The sequence below is a fragment of the Pseudophryne corroboree genome, chromosome 7, assembly GCF_028390025.1.
Source record: "Pseudophryne corroboree isolate aPseCor3 chromosome 7, aPseCor3.hap2, whole genome shotgun sequence".
Lineage (NCBI taxonomy): Eukaryota > Metazoa > Chordata > Amphibia > Anura > Myobatrachidae > Pseudophryne > Pseudophryne corroboree.
In genome coordinates this window covers 39,887,423-39,909,555 of record NC_086450.1, presented here as the reverse complement: position 1 = coordinate 39,909,555, position 22,133 = coordinate 39,887,423, and the positions used below count along the sequence as shown (strand labels likewise).

The 22,133-nt window shown below is 47.9% G+C and overlaps 1 protein-coding gene across 3 annotated transcripts in view; it reads left to right on the top strand.

Annotated features, from left to right (window-relative positions):
- Positions 1–22,133, top strand: part of LOC134944473 (potassium voltage-gated channel subfamily H member 8-like) — an 834,050-nt gene that overhangs the window by 570,620 nt on the left and 241,297 nt on the right. For all 3 annotated transcript variants that reach the window (XM_063933056.1, XM_063933055.1, XM_063933057.1), the window contains exon 4: positions 19,045–19,181. In XM_063933056.1, the coding sequence (XP_063789126.1) occupies positions 19,045–19,181 (137 nt within the window). The remainder of the gene's footprint in view (positions 1–19,044; positions 19,182–22,133) is intronic.

The window sequence follows — 22,133 nt, the reverse complement described above, 5'->3', positions numbered from 1 at the left end:
ATCATCACACACTTCATTTAATTTATCTGATTCAGGCAAAACTACAAGTAGTTTATTCACACCCTACAAAATACCCTTATTTGTGGTACTTGTAGTATCAGAAATATGTAACAGCTCCTTCATTGCCCTTAACATGTAACTCGTGGCCCTAAAGGAAAATTACGTATGTTTCTTCACCGTCGACACTGGGGTCAGTGTCCATGTCTGTGTCTGTCGACCGACTGAGGTAAATGGGCGTTTTTACAAGCCCCTGACGGTGTCTGAGACGCCTGGACCGGTACTAATTTGTCCGCCGGCCATCTCATGTCGTCAACCGTCTTGCAGCGTGTTGACATTATCACGTAATTCCATAAGTAGACCATCCATTCCGGTGTCGACTCCCTAGAGAGTGACATCAACATTACAGGCAATTTGCTCCGCCTCCTCACCAACATTTTCCTCATACATGTCGACACACACGTACCGACATACAGCACACACACAGGGAATGCTCTGATAGAGGACAGGACCCACTAGCCCTTTGGGGAGACAGAGGGAGAGTTTGCCAGCACACACCAAAAGCGCTATAATGTATATAACAACCCTAGAAGGTGTTGTTTCTATATATGCGCTCTTAATATATAATTATATCGCCAATTTATGCCCCCCTTCTCTTTTAACCCTGTTTCTGTAGTGCAGTGCAGGGGAGAGTGGGAGCCTTCCTCACCAGCGGAGCTGATCAGGAAAATGGCGCCGTGTGCTGAGGAGAATAAGCTCCGCCCCCTTTTCGGCGGGCTTTTCCTCCCGGTTTTTTAATAACTGGCCTGGGTTAAAATACATACATATAGCCTTAATGGCTATATGTGATGTATTTATTTGCCAAATAGGTATTTATATTGCTGCCCAGGGCGCCCCCAGCAGCGCCCTGCACCCTCCGTGACCGTGTCAGTGAGCCGTGTGACAACAATGGCGCACAGCTGCAGTGCTGTGCGCTACCTCTCTGAAGACTGTGAAGTCTTCTGCCGCCTGTTTCCGGACCTCCGTTCCGCCGTCTTTCTTCAGCGTCTGTAAGGGGGATCGGCGGCGCGGCTCCGGGACGAACCCCAGGCTGACCTGTGTTCCGACTCCCTCTGGAGCTCAGTGTCCAGTAGCCTAAAACTTCAATCCTCCTGCACGCAGGTGAGTTGCAAGTCTCTCCCCTAAGTCCCTCGTTGCAGTGATCCTGTCGCCAGCAGGAATCACTGATTAGAAACCTAAAAAAAAACTTTACTAAACAGCTCCTTAAGAGAGCCATCCAGTTTGCACCCTTCTCGGACGGGCACAAAAACCTAACTGAGGCTTGGAGGAGGGTCATAGGGGGAGGAGCCAGTACACACCATGTGACCTAAAAAGCTTTTTAGATGTGCCCTGTCTCCTGCGGAGCCCGCTATTCCCCATGGTCCTGACGGAGTCCCCAGCATCCACTAGGACGTTAGAGAAATGACAGATGTGAACTGATTGGTTGATACTTTATCACCGTGCAATTTATCACTCTTCAAGGCTTGATAAATCTGGGCCAGAATCTGCTGAGGGGGTGGGGGAGTTGATACTAATTACAGTAGTTGAGCCCAGGCTTGAAGGCATTGTTGATGATTATCCTGGCTGCTCTCTGCGGGAGAGAACAACCGGGTCGGCTCAGCAGGAGGGCGGGGAGGGGCGGAGATATGACATGGCAAGGGGGTGTGGAGGAGACGGAACCGGGCATGGTTACTGCAATTGCATCATTATAGCCACGTCCCCCACTCTGTAATGCCGATATTACCAGCATTATACTGCAGGGGGCGTAGCTATGATGACGCGTTTCAGTGAGAATCACGTAATCGATGGCCCAATTTACTCACTACATGGGCAGCCGTGTAGGGGGGACTTCTTCCGGGGGACCAGGAGGGTCACCCGATCTTTGGGAGCCTCCCTGGCCATTCGGGGAGAGTAGGCAAGTATGGTTTAAGGTGCACCAGCTGTGCAGAGGGAAGAATGCCCCTTACATGACAGCACGCAGGTAGTTTTCAGTCATGGGGGGGGGCAGACATGGCCAACAGAATTAGCCATGCCTCCCCGATTACATAGCCCCATCATTGCTCTCCCTGGCCCTGTAAGGAATAGGGGAGAAGGAAAGAGTAGGGGGAGATCGGAGAGATGGGAGGAAGAGGATCAGGCAATAGAGAGATAAAGTGCCAACCAATCAGCTCCTGTCACTTTTCAAATACACCTTTAACATGGCAGAAGCTGATTGGTACTTTATCTCCACTTTGTCTCTCCAAGCTTTGATAAATCTCCCCATAGGTAGAACATTGAGAGATGGGAGGGAGAAATGGAAGGAAAAGAGTTAATAGAAGAGAGAGAGATATGGGGTAATAGGGGGGACGGCAAATAGACATCTGAGTAATAAGAGGGAGACGGGAGGTAGATATGAGTGTAATAAGGGTTGATGGGAGATAGAGATGAGACTAAAGTAATAAGGGTGAAGGGAGATAGAGATAGGAGTAATATAGGGGGATGGGAGATCAGTGTAATAAGGGGGGGGGGGCAGTAAATAGATGTAAATAATAAGGGGTGAGAGGTGGGAGGTAGAGATGGGAGTAATAGGTGGATTGAGATGAGAGTAATAAGGGGGCGGGAGATAGAGATGAGAGTTATAAATGGAAAGAGATGGAAAGATGAGATGAAAATGATAAAGGGAGGCGGAAGATAAAGATGAGAGTAAAAAGGGGGATGGGAGATAGAGATGGGAGCAATAAGGTGGACAGGAGGTAGAGATGGGAGTAATAAGGGGGGGGCGTGAGATAGAGATGGGAGTAATAAGGGGGACAAGAGGTAGAGATGGGAGTAATAAGGGGGGCGGGAGATAGAGATGGAAGTAATAAGGGGTGACAGAAGAAAGAGATGGGAGGTATAAGTGGAGAGAGATGGGAAGATGAGATGGGAGTAATAAGGGGGGCGGGAGGTAGAGATGGGAGTAATAAGGGGGGCGGGAGGTAGAGATGGGAGTTATAAGTGGAGAGAGATGGGAAGATGAGATGGGAGTAATAAGGGGGGCGGGAGGTAGAGATGGGAGTTATAAGTGGAGAGAGATGGGAAGATGAGATAGGAGTAATAAGGGGGGCGGGAGGTAGAGATGGGAGTTATAAGTGGAGAGAGATGGGAAGATGAGATGGGAGTAATAAGGGGGGCGGGAGGTAGAGATGGGCGGTATAAGTGGAGAGAGATGGGAAGATGAGATGGGAGTTATAAGTGGAGAGAGATAGGAAGATGAGATGGAAATAATAAGGGGCGACAGGAGAAAGAGATGGGAGGTATAAGTGGAGAGAGATGGGAAGATGAGATGGGAGTAATAAGTGGAGAGAGATAGGAAGATGAGATGGGAGTAATAAGGGGGGGCGGGAGGTAGAGATGGGAGTAATAAGTGGAGAGAGATGGGAAGATGAGATGGGAGTAATAAGGGGGGCGGGAGGTAGAGATGGGAGTTATAAGTGGAGAGAGATGGGAAGATGAGATGGGAGTAATAAGGGAGGCGGGAGGTAGAGATGGGAGTAATAAGTGGAGAGAGATAGGAAGATGAGATGGGAGGTATAAGGGGGGCGGGAGGTAGAGATGGGAGTTATAAGTGGAGAGAGATGGGAAGATGAGATGGGAGTAATAAGGGGGGCGGGAGGTAGAGATGGGAGTTATAAGTGGAGAGAGATGGGAAGATGAGATGGGAGTAATAAGGGGGGCGGGAGGTAGAGATGGGAGTAATAAGTGGAGAGAGATAGGAAGATGAGATGGGAGGTATAAGGGGGGCGGGAGGTAGAGATGGGAGGTATAAGTGGAGAGAGATGGGAAGATGAGATGGGAGTAATAAGGGGGGCGGGAGGTAGAGATGGGAGGTATAAGTGGATAGAGATGGGAAGATGAGATGGGAGTTATAAGTGGAGAGAGATAGGAAGATGAGATGGAAATAATAAGGGGCGACAGGAGAAAGAGATGGGAGGTATAAGTGGAGAGAGATGGGAAGATGAGATGGGAGTAATAAGTAGAGAGAGATAGGAAGATGAGATGGGAGTAATAAGGGGGGCGGGAGGTAGAGATGGGAGTAATAAGTGGAGAGAGATAGGAAGATGAGATGGGAGGTATAAGGGGGGCGGGAGGTAGAGATGGGAGTTATAAGTGGAGAGAGATGGGAAGATGAGATGGGAGTAATAAGGGGGGCGGGAGGTAGAGATGGGAGGTATAAGTGGAGAGAGATAGGAAGATGAGATGGGAGTAATAAGGGGGGTGGGAGGTAGAGATGGGAGTAATAAGTGGAGAGAGATAGGAAGATGAGATGGGAGGTATAAGGGGGGCGGGAGGTAGAGATGGGAGTTATAAGTGGAGAGAGATAGGAAGATGAGATGGAAATAATAAGGGGCGACAGGAGAAAGAGATGGGAGGTATAAGTGGAGAGAGATGGGAAGATGAGATGGGAGTAATAAGTGGAGAGAGATAGGAAGATGAGATGGGAGTAATAAGGGGGGGCGGGAGGTAGAGATGGGAGTAATAAGTGGAGAGAGATGGGAAGATGAGATGGGAGTAATAAGGGGGGCGGGAGGTAGAGATGGGAGTTATAAGTGGAGAGAGATGGGAAGATGAGATGGGAGTAATAAGGGAGGCGGGAGGTAGAGATGGGAGTAATAAGTGGAGAGAGATAGGAAGATGAGATGGGAGGTATAAGGGGGGCGGGAGGTAGAGATGGGAGTTATAAGTGGAGAGAGATGGGAAGATGAGATGGGAGTAATAAGGGGGGCGGGAGGTAGAGATGGGAGTTATAAGTGGAGAGAGATGGGAAGATGAGATGGGAGTAATAAGGGGGGCGGGAGGTAGAGATGGGAGTAATAAGTGGAGAGAGATAGGAAGATGAGATGGGAGGTATAAGGGGGGCGGGAGGTAGAGATGGGAGGTATAAGTGGAGAGAGATGGGAAGATGAGATGGGAGTAATAAGGGGGGCGGGAGGTAGAGATGGGAGGTATAAGTGGATAGAGATGGGAAGATGAGATGGGAGTTATAAGTGGAGAGAGATAGGAAGATGAGATGGAAATAATAAGGGGCGACAGGAGAAAGAGATGGGAGGTATAAGTGGAGAGAGATGGGAAGATGAGATGGGAGTAATAAGTAGAGAGAGATAGGAAGATGAGATGGGAGTAATAAGGGGGGCGGGAGGTAGAGATGGGAGTAATAAGTGGAGAGAGATAGGAAGATGAGATGGGAGGTATAAGGGGGGCGGGAGGTAGAGATGGGAGTTATAAGTGGAGAGAGATGGGAAGATGAGATGGGAGTAATAAGGGGGGCGGGAGGTAGAGATGGGAGGTATAAGTGGAGAGAGATAGGAAGATGAGATGGGAGTAATAAGGGGGGTGGGAGGTAGAGATGGGAGTAATAAGTGGAGAGAGATAGGAAGATGAGATGGGAGGTATAAGGGGGGCGGGAGGTAGAGATGGGAGTTATAAGTGGAGAGAGATAGGAAGATGAGATGGGAGGTATAAGGGGGGCGGGAGGTAGAGATGGGAGTTATAAGTGGAGAGAGATGGGAAGATGAGATGGGAGTAATAAGGGGGGCGGGAGGTAGAGATGGGAGGTATAAGTGGAGAGAGATAGGAAGATGAGATGGGAGTAATAAGGGGGGTGGGAGGTAGAGATGGGAGTAATAAGTGGAGAGAGATAGGAAGATGAGATGGGAGGTATAAGGGGGGCGGGAGGTAGAGATGGGAGTTATAAGTGGAGAGAGATAGGAAGATGAGATGGGAGGTATAAGGGGGGCGGGAGGTAGAGATGGGAGGTATAAGTGGAGAGAGATAGGAAGATGAGATGGGAGTAATAAGGGGGGCGGGAGGTAGAGATGGGAGTAATAAGTGGAGAGAGATAGGAAGATGAGATGGGAGGTATAAGGGGGGCGGGAGGTAGAGATGGGAGTTATAAGTGGAGAGAGATGGGAAGATGAGATGGGAGTAATAAGGGGGGCGGGAGGAAGAGATGGGAGGTATAAGTGGAGAGAGATAGGAAGATGAGATGGGAGTAATAAGGGGGGCGGGAGGTAGAGATGGGAGTTATAAGTGGAGAGAGATAGGAAGATGAGATGGGAGTAATAAGGGGGGCGGGAGGTAGAGATGGGAGGTATAAGTGGAGAAAGATAGGAAGATGAGATGGGAGTAATAAGGGGGGCGGGAGGTAGAGATGGGAGTTATAAGTGGAGAGAGATGGGAAGATGAGATGGGAGTAATAAGGGGTGACAGGAGAAAGAGATGGGAGGTATAAGTGGAGAGAGATGGGAAGATGAGATGGGAGTAATAAGGGGGGGCGGGAGGTAGAGATGGGAGTTATAAGGGGGGCGGGAGGTAGAGATGGGAGTTATAAGTGGAGAGAGATAGGAAGATGAGATGGGAGTAATAAGGGGGGACGGGAGGTAGAGATGGGAGCAAATTACAGATGTGAAATACTAGCAATGTTCTTATAACCTCATACTTACCTACATTGTATTTCTCCTCTCCGGGAGAAGCCCGGAGAGGAGACGCTGCAGGTGTCTTCGGGGGGCGGGGCCGGTCTGTGACATCACTAAGGCCCCCCCCCCCCCCGCATCGGTAAATACTGCGATTCTCGGGTCCGCGATTTGCGTCATTTTAACCCATTCTCCACCCGACGGACCCGCGAATGCGGGAGGTTATCTCTCCATCCTACTCGCATCCAGGCCCGGCGCTACCCGCTCAGCGAAGGGATGCAGTGCAGAGAGGCGCTGGGAGGGATAGGCGCTTCCCCTACTCTGCATCCCTTCCCTGCTGCGCCGTCCTGTCCCCCCTGCTGCTGCTGCCAGTGCTGTGTCTGTCACTGTATGACAGGCACTGTCAGCGGGCTCCTGCAGCATGATACGCCTCCTCCCGCCCCTCACCTCATCTCAACTGTGTGAGAGCGCCGAGTACGGGACAGAAGGGGGCGGAGCTACACGGACCGGTAGGGGCGTGGCTAAACGGCCATAAGGGGCGGAGCTACACGGATCTGGCTGCTGTACCGAGGGAGACTGAATTAGGTAAGTGGAGGGTGAGAGAGAAGTGTGTGTGTGTGTGTGTGTGTGTGTGTGTGTATGGTGGGTGTATATATGTGTGTGTGTGTGTGTGTGTGTGTGTGTGTGTGTGTGTGTGTGTGTGTGTGTGTGTGTGTGAGGTATGTCTGTGCACGCGCTCTATGGACGCCACTACTGGGGGGGGCATTACGTATAAGGACGCTATTACTACAGGGGGGCATTACGTGTAACAACGCTACTACTGGGGGGGCCATTACGTGTAAGGACGCTACTACTACTGGGGCTGGGGGCATTACATATAAGAACGCTACTACTACTGGGGGGGCATTATGTACAAGGAGGCTACTATTACCGGGAGGGCATTACGTATAAGGACGCTACTACTACTGGGGGGTATTGCGTATAAGGACGCGTCTACTACTGGGGGTGCACTACGTATAAGGACGCTACTACTACTGTGGGTGCATTATGTATAAGAATGCTACTACTACTTGGGGAGCATTATGTATAAGGATGCTACTACTACTGGGGTGCATTATGTATAAGGACGCTACTACTACGGGTGGGGCATTACGAATAAGATTAATAAGATTGTGCTACATTGTGGCGTAATTTTAAATGGGGGTACTACTGTGTGGCCATGCCCCTTACTTGTGAGACCACACCCCTTTTCCTGGCGCGCGCCAAAGGAATATGGGAGGGCGCAAATTTATAGTTTGCAGGGGGGCGCCGAACACCCTAGCACCGGCCCTGCTCGCATCACTAGGGTGCAAGCAGGATGCGGGAGACCTGCCCACTCTTCCGGGGGTGCGGGGGGCTACCCTAAAAAACGGGAGCCTCCCGCAGCTTCCAGGAGAGTAGGTAAGTATGTAACCTGCTTATATCAGTTGATGAAACATGAGAAAATGCCATGAATGGATAAAATGAAAATACATAAATAATAAACAGCTCAGCTGAAGAAAAAGTTTACAAGCATCAGCCAAGAAATATAAAGCAGAACAAATCTGTTCGCTGGGACCTGACACACACAGCCCAGGGACCTACAGTAACAAAGTAGTAAGCAGCAAAAATGAGTTTGTAGCAGACTGATACTGAATCCAATTCTCATTCCACAATGCATGTAGAAGCTATGATATAATTATCTGTAATTACTTTGCAAATAAAAAAAGGAGGATGCAAAACAGTAAACAAGTGTGAATAAAGGCAATGAACGAAGTATAAGCCTCTGTTATTACTCTGTGCTTCCTGCCCTTCTGTTTCTACTGGAGCTCCAATTACTGCCATAAATAGTATCATTATTCTAAGAAACTGTTAGCAGCTAGAAAGAATGGGTATTCGCTATAGGGTTCTGAAAGCCTCTCTGGCACAGACGCTTATCGTTACACGCTATGGCCGGTACAGGGAGCACGAAGGAAACTGTGTCTAAGTAGCATTTGTTCCTGGAGCCAAGCAATACACGCTGACCTCAGACTGTAAAACAGTCAGTTAACACCACCCCGATGTACATTTCACACACAGCTGCCCGTGGGCCTATATCTGCATAGAGAGATGATATTATTATTATTATTACCAGTTATTTATATAGCGCACACATATTCCACAGCTCTGTACAGAGAATATTTGGCCATTCACATCAGTCCCTGCCCCAGTGGAGTTTATCATCTAAATTCCCTATCACATGTACACACACATTAATACTAGGGTTAATTTTTGTTGGGAGCCAATTAACCTACCAGTATATTTTTGGATTGTGGGAGGAAACCGGAGTACCCGGAAGAAACCCAGACAAGTACGGGGAGAATATACAAACTTCACACAGTTAGGCCAATGGCAGGAATCGAACCCATGACCTAAGTGCTGTGAGGCAGTAATGCTAACCATTACACCATCCGTACTGCCTGTAATCCCCTGCTTCATATCGACATCAAACGCCATACTACTGAAACGGAGCGGGCTCATTAAGTTGGTGTTTCTGAACTTATAAACTCACTAGTGGCATGCCTTCATGTACCCGTACTTAACAACGATATATATATTGTGACAAGAACACTGGGATAGTGTTTGAGGGCAGGTATATTTGTCCCAGGTTCTTGTCTTACATGTTTTAGAAAATGTTAACTTCTAGGAAAAATGCTTTTTGTTTTGTCTGAACCTTTTCAGTTTGCTGTAAAAGCTGGGTAAAGGCTCTGAGAGAGAGATAAGGCGAGTTCTAGACATTGGGCCCAGTTCGGGTCTTTGGCCTCACAGAGGGCTAATCAGGGTTTCAGCTGTGTAAGAGTGATATAGTGCTTCTAACCTGATTAGTATGGGCAGACTGCCTGGGAAGGCTGCAGGATCTGTGTGTGAGAGACACGCTTTCTGATGCAAGTAAGCTATACAGTATGTACTGAAGAACTCTGTGTTTTGTTTAGTGACAGTTAGGAACATCTTATGTTTAGTTAGTGCCGGACAGGCAAGGTATTTTATTTTGGGGTTTGTTTTATTTTCTGTTTCAATAAAACTGGCCGGGGTCAGTTGTACCAGAAACTGGACTTGTGTTGTTCCTCAGCTGCTGCATGCTGCCATATTCCCCAGGAAAAGGCACCTTGCACCCCTACAGTGTTACAACTTGGTGGAGTATGCGAGCAGGCCGTTCTGCGCATAAGTGAAAGCAGCAGCTTTGTGAGGCCTGCAGAAAACGGTGGTTTATGCAGATACAGCCCAGTGTGAAGTTACTGAGACTCACCCCTGAGGGTTTGATATATGTCCTGGGTGAAAGCAGCTGCAAAGCCGCCTGAAAAATCTGTTGACATGGAGGATCTGCTTAAAGCCTTGCTGCAAGCTACAGCGGCTCAGCAGGAGGCCAACCGACAGCAGCAGGTGGCAATGGAGGAAAATTGGAGACTACAGCGTCAGGATAGAGAGGCCTTAGCAGAAGTGGTGCAGAGACTTGCAGCTCGGGTTGGAGATGTGGCCGTCAGTGCTCCGACCAGCTCTAGTTCTATACGGGCCAGTCACTTCCTGCAGAAAATGACAGAGGCTGATGATGTGGAGGCCTATCTGACCACGTTTGAAAGGACTGCCGAGCGTGAGAACTGGCCGAAAGCACAGTGGGCCAGTCTGCTGGCACCTTTCCTGTCAGGTGAGCCCCAAAAAGCTTACTTTGATTTAAGCCCTGCTGAGGCTCGGGACTATGATAAACTAAAGACTGAGATCCTGACCCGCCTGGGAGTCACGCTGTCAGTACGAGCACAACGGGTGCACCGTTGGCTGTACGCCATGGAGAAGCCTCCGCGCTCCCAGATGCACGACCTTATTCAGCTAACAAAAAAATGGCTGCAGCCAGAGACATTAACTGGTCCCCAGATGGTGGAAAGAGTCGTCATGGACCGCTACTTGAGATCTTTGCCCATGGTCCTGCGCAAGTGGGTGAGCCATGGAAACCCGGGTACTGCTGACCAATTAGTGGACATGGTAGAGAGGTATTTGGCAGCAGAGGAACTACTGATGACCACCCAGCAACCCATAGATCCTCGACAGCGCCCTTCAGTAAAGACTGGAAAGACTGTTCCGTGGGAAAACGTTGCTGGGCGGTTAAGAGAACGCAAGGCTGGAGAGACTGTAAACACTGGCCCTGGAAACAGGCCAATGGGGCTAGAACGGTCTATGCTGCCCAAATGGGTTGATAATCGTGTGGTTAAATGTTTTAGGTGTGGTATGCCAGGTCATGTTATTGCCAATTGCCCAGTCACGCAAGAACCCATGCAATGTGATGCTGCCTTTGAATGTCGCAGAATGTCTTTCTTTGCTAGGTTAGCCTGTACTGTGGTACCTTCACCTGAGCTGGAAAAACAAATGTGTGATGTGTTCTTAGAAGGTAACCGGGTAGAGGCCTTGCTAGATTCAGGAAGTTTAGTTACCCTCGTGAAAGCTGGGTTAGTGAACCCCTTAAAGGTCCAGCAAATACCTATTGGGGTAACTTGCATACATGGGGATACCCAATATTATGCCACTGCTGAGGTGAATATAGAAACTTGTTGTGGGTCAGCAATGGTTAAAGTGGGACTGGTCCCTACCTTGGTGCATGAGGCCATAATAGGGAGGGATTTTCCTCATTTTTGGAAACTGTGGGAATCACGGTTATCAACAGATGTGAGAAGTAAAAAGCCAGTTGATAATACCGGTGATTTTTTGGATGTACGTGGGTCTTCGGAACTTTCTGGCCCTTTGCCTTTTGCTAGTTTGGCTGGGGAAGTGACAGATGGGGAGTCCAGTGAGGACCCTCTTGCCGGGAACAGAGACATAGTAGTTAGAACTGAAAGCGTGCCTGACCTGGAGGTAAAGAAGGATCTGTTTGCGTCTGAACAGTTAAAGGATCCTACCTTAATAAAGGCTAGAGAGAATGTTAAGATTGTTAATGGGGAACCTGTGGTACCAGGTGACAGGGTTACGTATCCCCACATGGCCATCTGTAATGAGCTCTTGTACCACATTGTCAAAAGGGGTGAGGATGTGGTGGAACAGCTGGTAGTTCCCCAGCCTTATCGGAGAACGGTACTAGATTTAGCTCATAGTCACGTTACCGCAGGACATTTAGGGGCAGAAAAAACCGCTGAAAGAGTTTTACAAAGGTTCTTTTGGCCAGGGGTTTATAAAGAACTGTCTGAATATTGTTCTTCCTGTCCTGAATGCCAGTATCATGCCCCTAGACCCCATTTCAGGAGCCCACTAGTTCCCATGCCTATTATAGAGGTCCCGTTTGACAGAATAGCCATGGATCTCGTGGGGCCCTTGTTAAAGTCTGCTCGGGGCCATCAGTATATCCTGGTAATTATGGACTATGCCACTCGATATCCTGAGGCTGTCCCTTTACGCACTATCACAACCAAGGCGATAGCTAGGGAGCTGGTGCAGGTATTTAGTAGAGTGGGAATACCAAAAGAAATTTTGACTGACCAAGGTACTCCATTTATGTCAAGGATCATGAAAGAATTATGCAAGTTATTTAAGGTCACTCACCTCAGGACGTCCATCTACCATCCCCAAACTGACGGGTTGGTGGAAAGGTTTAATAAAACATTAAAAAGTATGTTAAAAAAGGTTGTTGAGAGAGATGGGAAAAACTGGGATTGTTTGTTGCCCTACTTGTTAATGGCCATCAGAGAAGTTCCTCAGTCCTCTACGGGGTTTTCTCCATTTGATTTGTTGTATGGTAGACACCCCAGAGGGCTGTTGGATGTTGCCAAAGAGACGTGGGAAGGACAGCCCACTCCTTATAGAAGCGTTATTGAGCATGTAACACAAATGCAGGATAGGATTGCAGCCGTGGTACCTGTTGTCAGAGAGCACATGGAACAGGCCCAAAGTGCTCAACAGAGGGTCTATAACCGGAGTGCCAAGATACGGGAATTTGCTCCTGGAGATAGAGTTCTTGTTTTGGTACCCACTGTGGAAAGCAAATTCCTAGCTAAATGGCAGGGTCCATTTGAGATTAGGGAAAAAGTGAATGAGGTTAATTACAAAGTATACCAGCCGGGAAAGAGAAAACCCGAACAGATCTACCATGTTAACTTAATCAAACCCTGGAAAGATAGGTTGTCTCTGTCAGCGGAGCCTTGCCCTTCGGTGTCTTCACCCCGGTTGCTTCCCGCAGTGAAGGTGTCAGAGACATTATCAGCTGATCAGAACAATCAGGTTAAAGAATTTCTCATCCAAAATAGGGAGCGCTGCCTGGCCGAACGACCATAATAAAACATGACATTGTCACAGAACCAGGGGTCAGGGTTCATTTAAAGCCATATAGGATTCCTGAAGCTCAGCGAGAAGCTATTTCTAAGGAAGTTAAAACCATGTTAGAACTTGGAGTCATAGAGGAGTCTAACAGTGAGTGGTCCAGTCCCATAGTGCTCATCCCGAAGCCCGACGGTAGCATACGCTTCTGTAATGACTTTCGTAAGTTAAATGAGGTGTCCAAGTTTGACGCATACCCCATGCCCCGTGTGGATGAGCTTGTAGAAAGGCTGGGAACAGCCAGGTTTCTCACCACATTGGACCTGACCAAAGGTTACTGGCAAATACCTTTATCTGATAGCGCCAAAGAAAAAACAGCCTTTTCGGTTCCGGAGGGGCTGTACCAGTATAAGATGTTACCCTTTGGGTTGCATGGGGCTCCAGCAACCTTTCAACGGGCGATGGATAAAATTTTGAGGCCCCATAGAAAATATGCAGCTGCCTATTTGGATGATGTGGTAATTCACAGTACAGACTGGGGGTCACATTTGGTTAAAGTACAAGCAGTACTGGACTCAATCAGAGAGGCAGGGTTAACTGCTAACCCAAAGAAGTGCTGCCTCGCAATGGAGGAGGTCAAATACTTGGGCTTCACCATAGGCAGAGGTCTGATTAGGCCCCAATTGAATAAAGTTGATGCTATTCAAAACTGGCCTCGTCCAGTGAATAAAAAACAGGTAAGGGCTTTTTTGGGAATTACTGGGTACTATAGACGGTTTATTCCTAATTTTGCGACCACAGCGGTGCCGTTGTCAGACCTTACCAAAGGGAAGCAGTCAAATGTGGTGAAATGGAACCCTGATGCAGAAAAGGCGTTCCAAGCGTTAAAAGTGGCTTTCTGTTCACAACCGGTGTTGATAACACCAGATTTTTCAAAAGAATTTGTGGTACAGACAGATGCCTCAGAGGTAGGGATAGGTGCTGTGCTGTCCCAAACCAGAGATGGGGACGAACACCCTATCATTTATTTGAGTAGGAAACTCAATGAGCATGAAAAAAGGTATGCCATTGTGGAAAAGGAGGCTTTGGCCATTAAGTGGGCACTAGATACCTTGAGATATTACCTCTTGGGTAGACAATTCAGACTAGTGACAGACCATGCCCCTTTAAAATGGATGTATGTAAATAGAGGCAAGAATGCTCGTGTAACTAGATGGTTTCTAGCGTTGCAGGACTTTAAGTTTACTGTCGAACATAGACCGGGAACACAATTGGCCAACGCAGATGCATTGTCTCGCATCTTCTGTTTGGGGGCTACAAGTGTTCCGGCCCCTAGGTCGAAACAGGGGAGGGGGATATGTGACAAGAACACTGGGATAGTGTTTGAGGGCAGGTATATTTGTCCCAGGTTCTTGTCTTACATGTTTTAGAAAATGTTAACTTCTAGGAAAAATGCTTTTTGTTTTGTCTGAACTTTTTCAGTTTGCTGTAAAAGCTGGGTAAAGGCTCTGAGAGAGAGATAAGGCGAGTTCTAGACATTGGGCCCAGTTCGGGTCTTTGGCCTCACAGAGGGCTAATCAGGGTTTCAGCTGTGTAAGAGTGATATAGTGCTTCTAACCTGATTAGTATGGGCAGACTGCCTGGGAAGGCTGCAGGATCTGTGTGTGAGAGACACGCTTTCTGATGCAAGTAAGCTATACAGTATGTACTGAAGAACTCTGTGTTTTGTTTAGTGACAGTTAGGAACATCTTATGTTTAGTTAGTGCCGGACAGGCAAGGTATTTTATTTTGGGGTTTGTTTTATTTTCTGTTTCAATAAAACTGGCCGGGGTCAGTTGTACCAGAAACTGGACTTGTGTTGTTCCTCAGCTGCTGCATGCTGCCATATTCCCCAGGAAAAGGCACCTTGCACCCCTACAGTGTTACAATATATATATATATAATATTTAACTAGGAATAAAGACACGGACAACAGTGCTGGCGTTTAAAATTCACACACACACACACACACACACACACACACACACACACACACACACTTGTAAAACTGGAACAGAGAGGCAGATCTTCTGCTTTACACCACTGTTACCAACAGAAACTCCTCCCCACTTAACTCCTATTGGTAGTTAAAAATTAAGCTGACTGCCTTAAAAGGGAAACTACTAGCGCATTATTAAAGCGGCAACACTCAAACCTCTTGTGGTTTAATGTTGCTCATTGTCAGCCTCGGTGGTACGTAATGCTAAAGGTCTGCAGGTACACGTGCATGGTAAATGGCTAGATTTAATTTAAATCCCTATACTCAACATGTATGCGCTCTATAAAGAACTGACAACAAATACATTTTCTCTATCTGCAAATTTGGAAACAGTTTTTTTTCCGTCTGTATAGATGAATGACTCTTTTTCTCACTGTAATTACAATGAATGTGTTAAACCATACCGGAAGGACCCGCTTGTACATCATATTAACTAGCACTTGCTTGCGTGTCAAACTGGCGCAATAAGGTGAGAACTTTCCACAGAGACCTAACTTCTCAGCGGGGATGTATCTAAATTCTAATTCACCTAGAAAACAGAATAAGGGCATGCATCCTATTAAGAAGAACATGACGAGAGCGGCGGAAAAGTACTTGTGATTAATTACAGGAGAGCTTTGTTCTGACGATGAGAGAGGAAAGTAAAAGCTAGACGAGAGCCGCGCTCTCTCTGTACGGAGTTATAGGCACCCGGTACATTTATAAGTAGCAGACAGGAGAGGGTCAGCAGAGTCAATGGCCCATCAACGTTTATTAACTCTATGATCATTATTAATTGTTATTATAAGGTAAAATGCATTCGCTTTTTTTTGGAGAGTACAGATTGCAGATCTTGGCTAATAAGTGAGTAGTAGAAATTAGAGTTAGTAGATAAGGATCACAAAACTGAAAATTCTTTCCTTGGCCCACGAATACATTCAGGAACATTCCTATCATTGGATGAGATGAAAACGTTCCCTCACACTTCAGAGTAATACCCCTTTCAGATATAGGTCCAAACCCCAGTTGTTATTGCCGTGAATGTGCATCGACTCGGGCCTGGCTTATGTCTGTAATACCCCTTTCAAACCGCCAATGCCGGATCCCACCCGGGAATTGGAAACGGGTCCTTCCCGGGTGGGATCCGGCATTGTACCTTAACTGCTGGCTTCCTGACCCGGCAATATGCCGGACCGGTAGCCATAGTGGCGGGGGGCGGAGCTGGCAGGGGGGGCAGAGATGGTGGTGGGAGATGAGCTCATCTCTGTGCCGCCTATCCCCTATGTAGTGACCGGGTCCTGGGTCACATCGACCCGGGAGCCCATTCACGCTGCCACTGACCCGGTTTTCAACTCGGGAATAACACTGCTTTATTCCCGGGTTGAATTACCGGTCAGGCGACCCGGAAATCAACCATTGCCCTTTCACACCGCACACCGACCCGTGTCGACCCAGCAATATGCCGGGTCGATACCGGGTTATTTTTGTGGTGTGAAAGGGGTATATGGGTCCACCTGGGATGACAGTCCCGGGTCCTGTGATTCCGCAACCGACTAGGGTTATTCCCGCAACTAGTAACCTGGGTCAGTGCCCCAGCTCCTGTTTGAAAGATACGTCACGGGTCTCGATGACCCGAGTCATGCCTAAAAGGAGCTGATTGGTGGGGGTCAGTAGTGCTTGGAGATGTTATGATATGTTTCTATTGGATCAGCTTGCCATGTTTTCCTGCATTGCCAGTTCATTTCAGATTCCTGCATGTTCCTATGTGTTCAGCTTCAGCTGCAGTATAATGAAGAGTTTTGTCTGTGTGTTTACCTGAACAGGTGCATTGAGTCTCTTCATCAGAGGGCCTGGTCTGCCTGTCTGCTCTGATTGAGAATTGTCTCCTATATATGTGTTTTCTGGCCCAAAGATCCTGGTTGCTGCGGGAACCTTTGTCTCTAGGTCATAGTTCCAGTCGTGGAAATCTTTGTCTGGTTTTCGGTTTCTGTCCCCTGCAGTGTACCTGTGTTCAGTCAGTGTTGTGTCAGTTATGTAATCATCGACCTGCAACCCAGTTATACCTATGTTCAGTTCTGTGTCAGTTGTCTAGTTACCAGCATCCAACCCTGGGTACGGGACTCAGGATTGACAGTGTCTAGGTTGACACCTATTGGTCGACACTGGCTATGTTGACACTAGAAATAGGTTGACATGAACAAGGTCGACATGAAAAAAGTCGACATGCATTTTTCATGTTTTTGTGGTGTCGTTTTTTTGTGACCGGGAGACCCAATTAGTGCACCGTGTACCCTTGCATGGCGAGCGAACTTCGGGTAAGGTTACCATTCCCAATCGTAGTCCACATGGATCATAAAGCATGAAAAAGGAAAAAAAAAAGAATTTTTTTTAAAAAACCCACGTCGACCTTTTTACATGTCGACCTTGTTCATGTCAACCTAATGGTCATGTCAACCTATTTCCAGTGTCGACATAATCACTGTCGACCTAATGGGTGTTGACCCAAAGTCCGGATACCTCCAACTCTGTATTCCTGTGTCCAGCCCAGTGTCAGTACATAATCAGCATCTTACTCTGTGTTCCAGTCTCCGTCTGCAGAATTCTCATCTGCCTCTCAGCACTTATCTACAGTGTCAGCTCTGGGGTCCTGCCTCAGCTCCGTACCAGCCGTCCATATAATATAACCTTCCTGTATTATATACCCTTAGTCTTTTCTTTAGTATTAGTATAGTACTAGCTGTTAGTTATAGTACTCTTCCTACCAGCCCAGAGGTTATCCCCAGTTAGGGGTATCATTTGTGTTTACTCTCCTCAGTATTAACCTCTTCCTGGCCTGGCAGTCCCTTATCCCCTTAGTACTTTAGTCCTAGTTGCTTTGCCATTGTTTGCCTTCCCTTCTCCCCATTCATCCCTGCTGCCAACTTAGTTAACTTAGGGTTCAGTTCCTGCTGGCTTTGATTCAGGTCACCTAGGGGTTGAGCTCATACTACCGCCAATGGCGTAAGTCCTGGTGGGCATTCCAGTACCGGTAGACGCATAGGGGGAGATTGAAATGTTTGAAAAGTCGGTTGGGTGTCTGTGTCTATTAGATAGGAAAAAACAGACTCCCAACTGACATTTCAAACATTTGAATCTCCCCCATAGAGTCTTATGGGAAAAGCGGCTCTTATAGGTAAGAAGACCTGCTGTGTGTGTTCTATGGGGAGAAATTCAAATGTTTGAAAAGTCGGTTGGCTGTTTGATTTTTCCTGTCTATTACATAGGAAAAAACAGACGCCCAACTGACTTTTCAAACAATTGAATACCCCCCTATGAGTCTCAACACCGGGTGTACAATGGTCACTGCCTGAAGACCTGTAAGCAACTGTGAATCGTGAAGGAAGATCTCCATTCCACCGTAACAGGAGTTGACATTATCTCCAAGTGTCCAATGTAAACCGCAAGGCCCTGGGTCTGGTGTGAAGGGTGATGGGTCGGGAATAATTTATACCCCTTTTCCACTAGCTCAAAAAACACGGGTAAATGCACGGTGGCGGGCATTTACCCGTGTTTTTTGCTAGTGGAAAAGGGTCCCCCCGCAAAAACCCGGATCATCAAGTGACCCGTGAATCCTACCCGGGTAACTACCTGGGTAGGACACGGGAATGACCCGGGTAGGGTTGTAGTGTAAACGGAAGCCGTGTCGATGCGACACGGTTCCCATTTACACTGTATGGAAGGGCGGCGCTGGGAGATCATGTGATCTCCCATCGCCACCCAGCACCGCTCCTGCCGCGTCACCAGCAGTGTCACCAACCCGGCAATATGCCAGGTTGGTGAACGCAGTGGGAAAGGGGGCAGAGCACAGGCCGCAGCCGGGTAGCACCCGTGTCAGGCTCCCGTCTGCGGCCCGTGCTCAGTAGTGGAAAAGGGGTACTAGGTAGTCAGCCATGTTGAATGGGGACAAGTACAGAAAGCCCCGGTTTCAACTCCTGCTCAGTGTCCCAGGTCTGAGTCGGCTTGACGCTCACTCTGGGTGCTGGGTTTGCTTCATGCATGTAAATGAATTGGACCCAGGAGAAATAATATTAGTATGCACCACTGTGTTCTAAGATCTGAAAGCTGAGTTCTAATGTCGGTGTGTTTGCCAGTCATTCATTTATATTCAGTTTTATTAAAAAACATTCCAAAATCAGCGTATAAAGCTTGTGTGTACATACATTTTACATGCGTTGTACAGTATATACATGGATATATCATTTGGAATTTTTTGTTTTTATTTCCTGCCACAGAAGATGATGATTTGGAAATCTACGCAGACACCCGGCCTCCCGGATTCAATGCCAACCGCAGGAGAAGCAGAGCGGTCCTGTACCACCTCTCCGGGCACCTGCAGAAACAGGACAAAAGCAAGCTCAAGTTGAATAACGTATGTAGTATCAACTGACCGTTTCTGGTAACAAATAGAACCCCTGTCTGTCCTTTTTCACATGACCAAGGTCACTCAATATATGTGCAAACAGATGCAAGGGCGGTTCAATAAGTAAGGCAACAAAACCTCGTACGTGTGTATTGTTCTCTATTTTATGATGATTTCCTGCCAAGCAGAGCAGGTAGACCGCTGCTTCCCCTTGCAGCCATTAGACTGCGCCTCATATCGGTCATGGGGGGAATTCAAGTAGATGCTGAGGGGGGCGAATCAGCCGTTGCTGCGGTATTTCAACACCAGTAACGGTATTCTGACTCTCCGGACCGGCCGAATGGCGGATTAATCCAAAAGTGCTCGCTGCACCACAACATCTGAACTAGTCAGAGTGTACGGTGATAACGTCATGTCACAGAACCAGGTTTAGGTTTGGTGCACCGCTTGTGGTGGATGTGCTCGACAGTCCGGCTGGCTGCTCATCTTGAACGTCTGTCCTGCCGTTATCAAAGGCAGTGTACCAAACCCAAACCCGTTTCTGTGACATGACATCGCCGTACGTCGCGGCAAGTTGGCGATGATTGTCAGCTGCTGATGTGTCCTTTAGATGCAGAAATCTGATATTGATAAAGTTATTGATAAATACTTACTGAACTAAGGCCCTCATTCCGAGTTGATCGCTCGCTGCCGATTTTCGCAGAGTAGCGATCAGGCTAAAAAACGGCTGTTCTGCGCATGCGTATGGGCCGCAGTGCGCACGCGCTAAGTACTTTCACACAAAACTATGCAGTTTTACACAAAGCCGAACGACTGTTTTCTGTTGCTCGAGTGATCGTGAGTGATTGACAGGAATGGGGCGTTTCTGGGAGGTAACTGACCGTTTTCCGGGAGTGTGCTAAAAAACGCAGGCGTGTCAGCAGAAAACGCAGGCGTGCCTGGAGAAACGGGGGAGTGGCTAGCCGAACGCAAGGCGTGTTTGTGACGTCAAAGCAGGAACTAAACAGTCTGCAGTGATCGCAAGGTAGGAGTAAGTTTCGAGCTACTCTGAAACTGCATGAAAATATTTAATAGCAGAACTGCTAACCTTTCGGTCGCGCTTCTGCTAAGCTAAGATACACTGCCAGAGGGCGGCGGCCTAACGTGTGCAATGCTGCTAAAAGCAGCTAGCGAGCGATCAACTCGGAATGAGGGCCTAACCTCATACATACCCTTTCCTATTTTTGCTTACATAAGAACGCACCACCTCTCATACGTGTAGTCATGATCAGAGTATCTCTGTATTCCCATATTTGCAGCGGCCCCTGTATCTGAGCACGTGCGTAGGATGTGCTACACGAGTGGGCGCACTGTAAACTCTGCATCAGCCTCTTTCATGCGCAAATGCAGGGGGGTCATTTGCTGTTTGAAATGCATAATTGCAATTTTTTTTCCAATAAAGCAAATTACATTTTAGTTCTAAAATATATAGGGGCTCATTTATCAAGGCTTGGAGAGTGATACATAACACGGTGATAAAGTACCAGCCAATCAGCTCCTAACTGGCATATTGCAGGCCGTGTTTGAAAAATGACAGCAGCTGATTGGTTGGTACTTTATCACCGTGCTATGTATAACTCTCCAAGGCTTGATAAATCCGGGCAATACTTTTTAAACACGTGTGAATTTATATGTGCACATTTGGTTTTGTATTTCTCTGCATATGTGTGTGTGTGTGTGTGTGTGTGTGTGTGTGTGTGTGTGTGTGTGTATATATATATATATATATATATATACTGCTCAAAAAAATAAAGGGAACACTTAAACAACACAATGTAACTCCAAGTCAATCACACTTCTGTGAAATCAAACTGTCCACTAGGAAACAACACTGATTGACAATCAATTGTACATGCTGTTGTGCAAATGCAATAGACAACAGGTGGAATTATAGGCAATTAGCAAGACACCACCAATAAAGGAGTTGTTCTGCTGGTGGTGACCACAGACCACTTCTCAGCTCCTATGCTTTCTGGCTGATGTTTTGGTCACTTTTGAAAGCTGGCGGTGCTTTCAGTCTAGTGGTAGCATGAGACGGAGTCTACAACCCACACAAGTGGCTCAGGTAGTGCAGCTCATCCAGGATGGCACATCAATGCGAGCTGTGGCAAGAAGGTTTGCTGTGTCTGTCAGCGTAGTGTCCAGAGCATGGAGGAGCTACCAGGAGACAGGTCAGTACATCAGGAGACGTGGAGGAGGCCGTAGGAGGGCAACAACCCAGCAGCAGGACCGCTACCTCCGCCTTTGTGCAAGGAGGAACAGGAGGAGCACTACCAGAGCCCTGCAAAATGACCTCCAGCAAGCCACAAATGTGCATGTGTCTACTTAAACGATCAGAAACAGACTCCATGAGGGTGGTATGAGAGCCCGACAGCCACAGGTGGGGGTTGTGCTTACAGCCCAACACCGTGCAGGACGTTTGGCATTTGCCAGAGAACGCCAAGATTGGCAAATTCGCCACTGGCGCCCTGTGCTCTTCACAGATGAAAGCAGGTTCTCACTGAGCACATGTGACAGACATGACAGAGCCTGGAGACGCCAAGGAGAACGTTCTGCTGCCTGCAACATCCTCCAGCATGACCGGTTTGGCAGTAAGTCAGTAATGGTGTGGGGTGGTATTTCTTTGTGGGCCGCACAGCCCTCCATGTGCTCGCCAGAGGTAGCCTGACTACTATTAGGTACCGAGATGAGATCCTCAGACCCCTTGTGAGACCATATGCTGGTGCGGTTGGCCCTGGGTTCCTTCTAATGCAAGACAATGCTAGACCTCATGTAGCTGGAGTGTGTCAGCAGTTCCTGCAAGACGAAGGCATTGATGCTATGGTCTGGCCCGCCCATTCCCCAGACCTGAATCCAATTGAGCACATTTGGGACATCATGTCTCGCTCTATCCACCAACGCCACGTTGCACCACAGACTGTC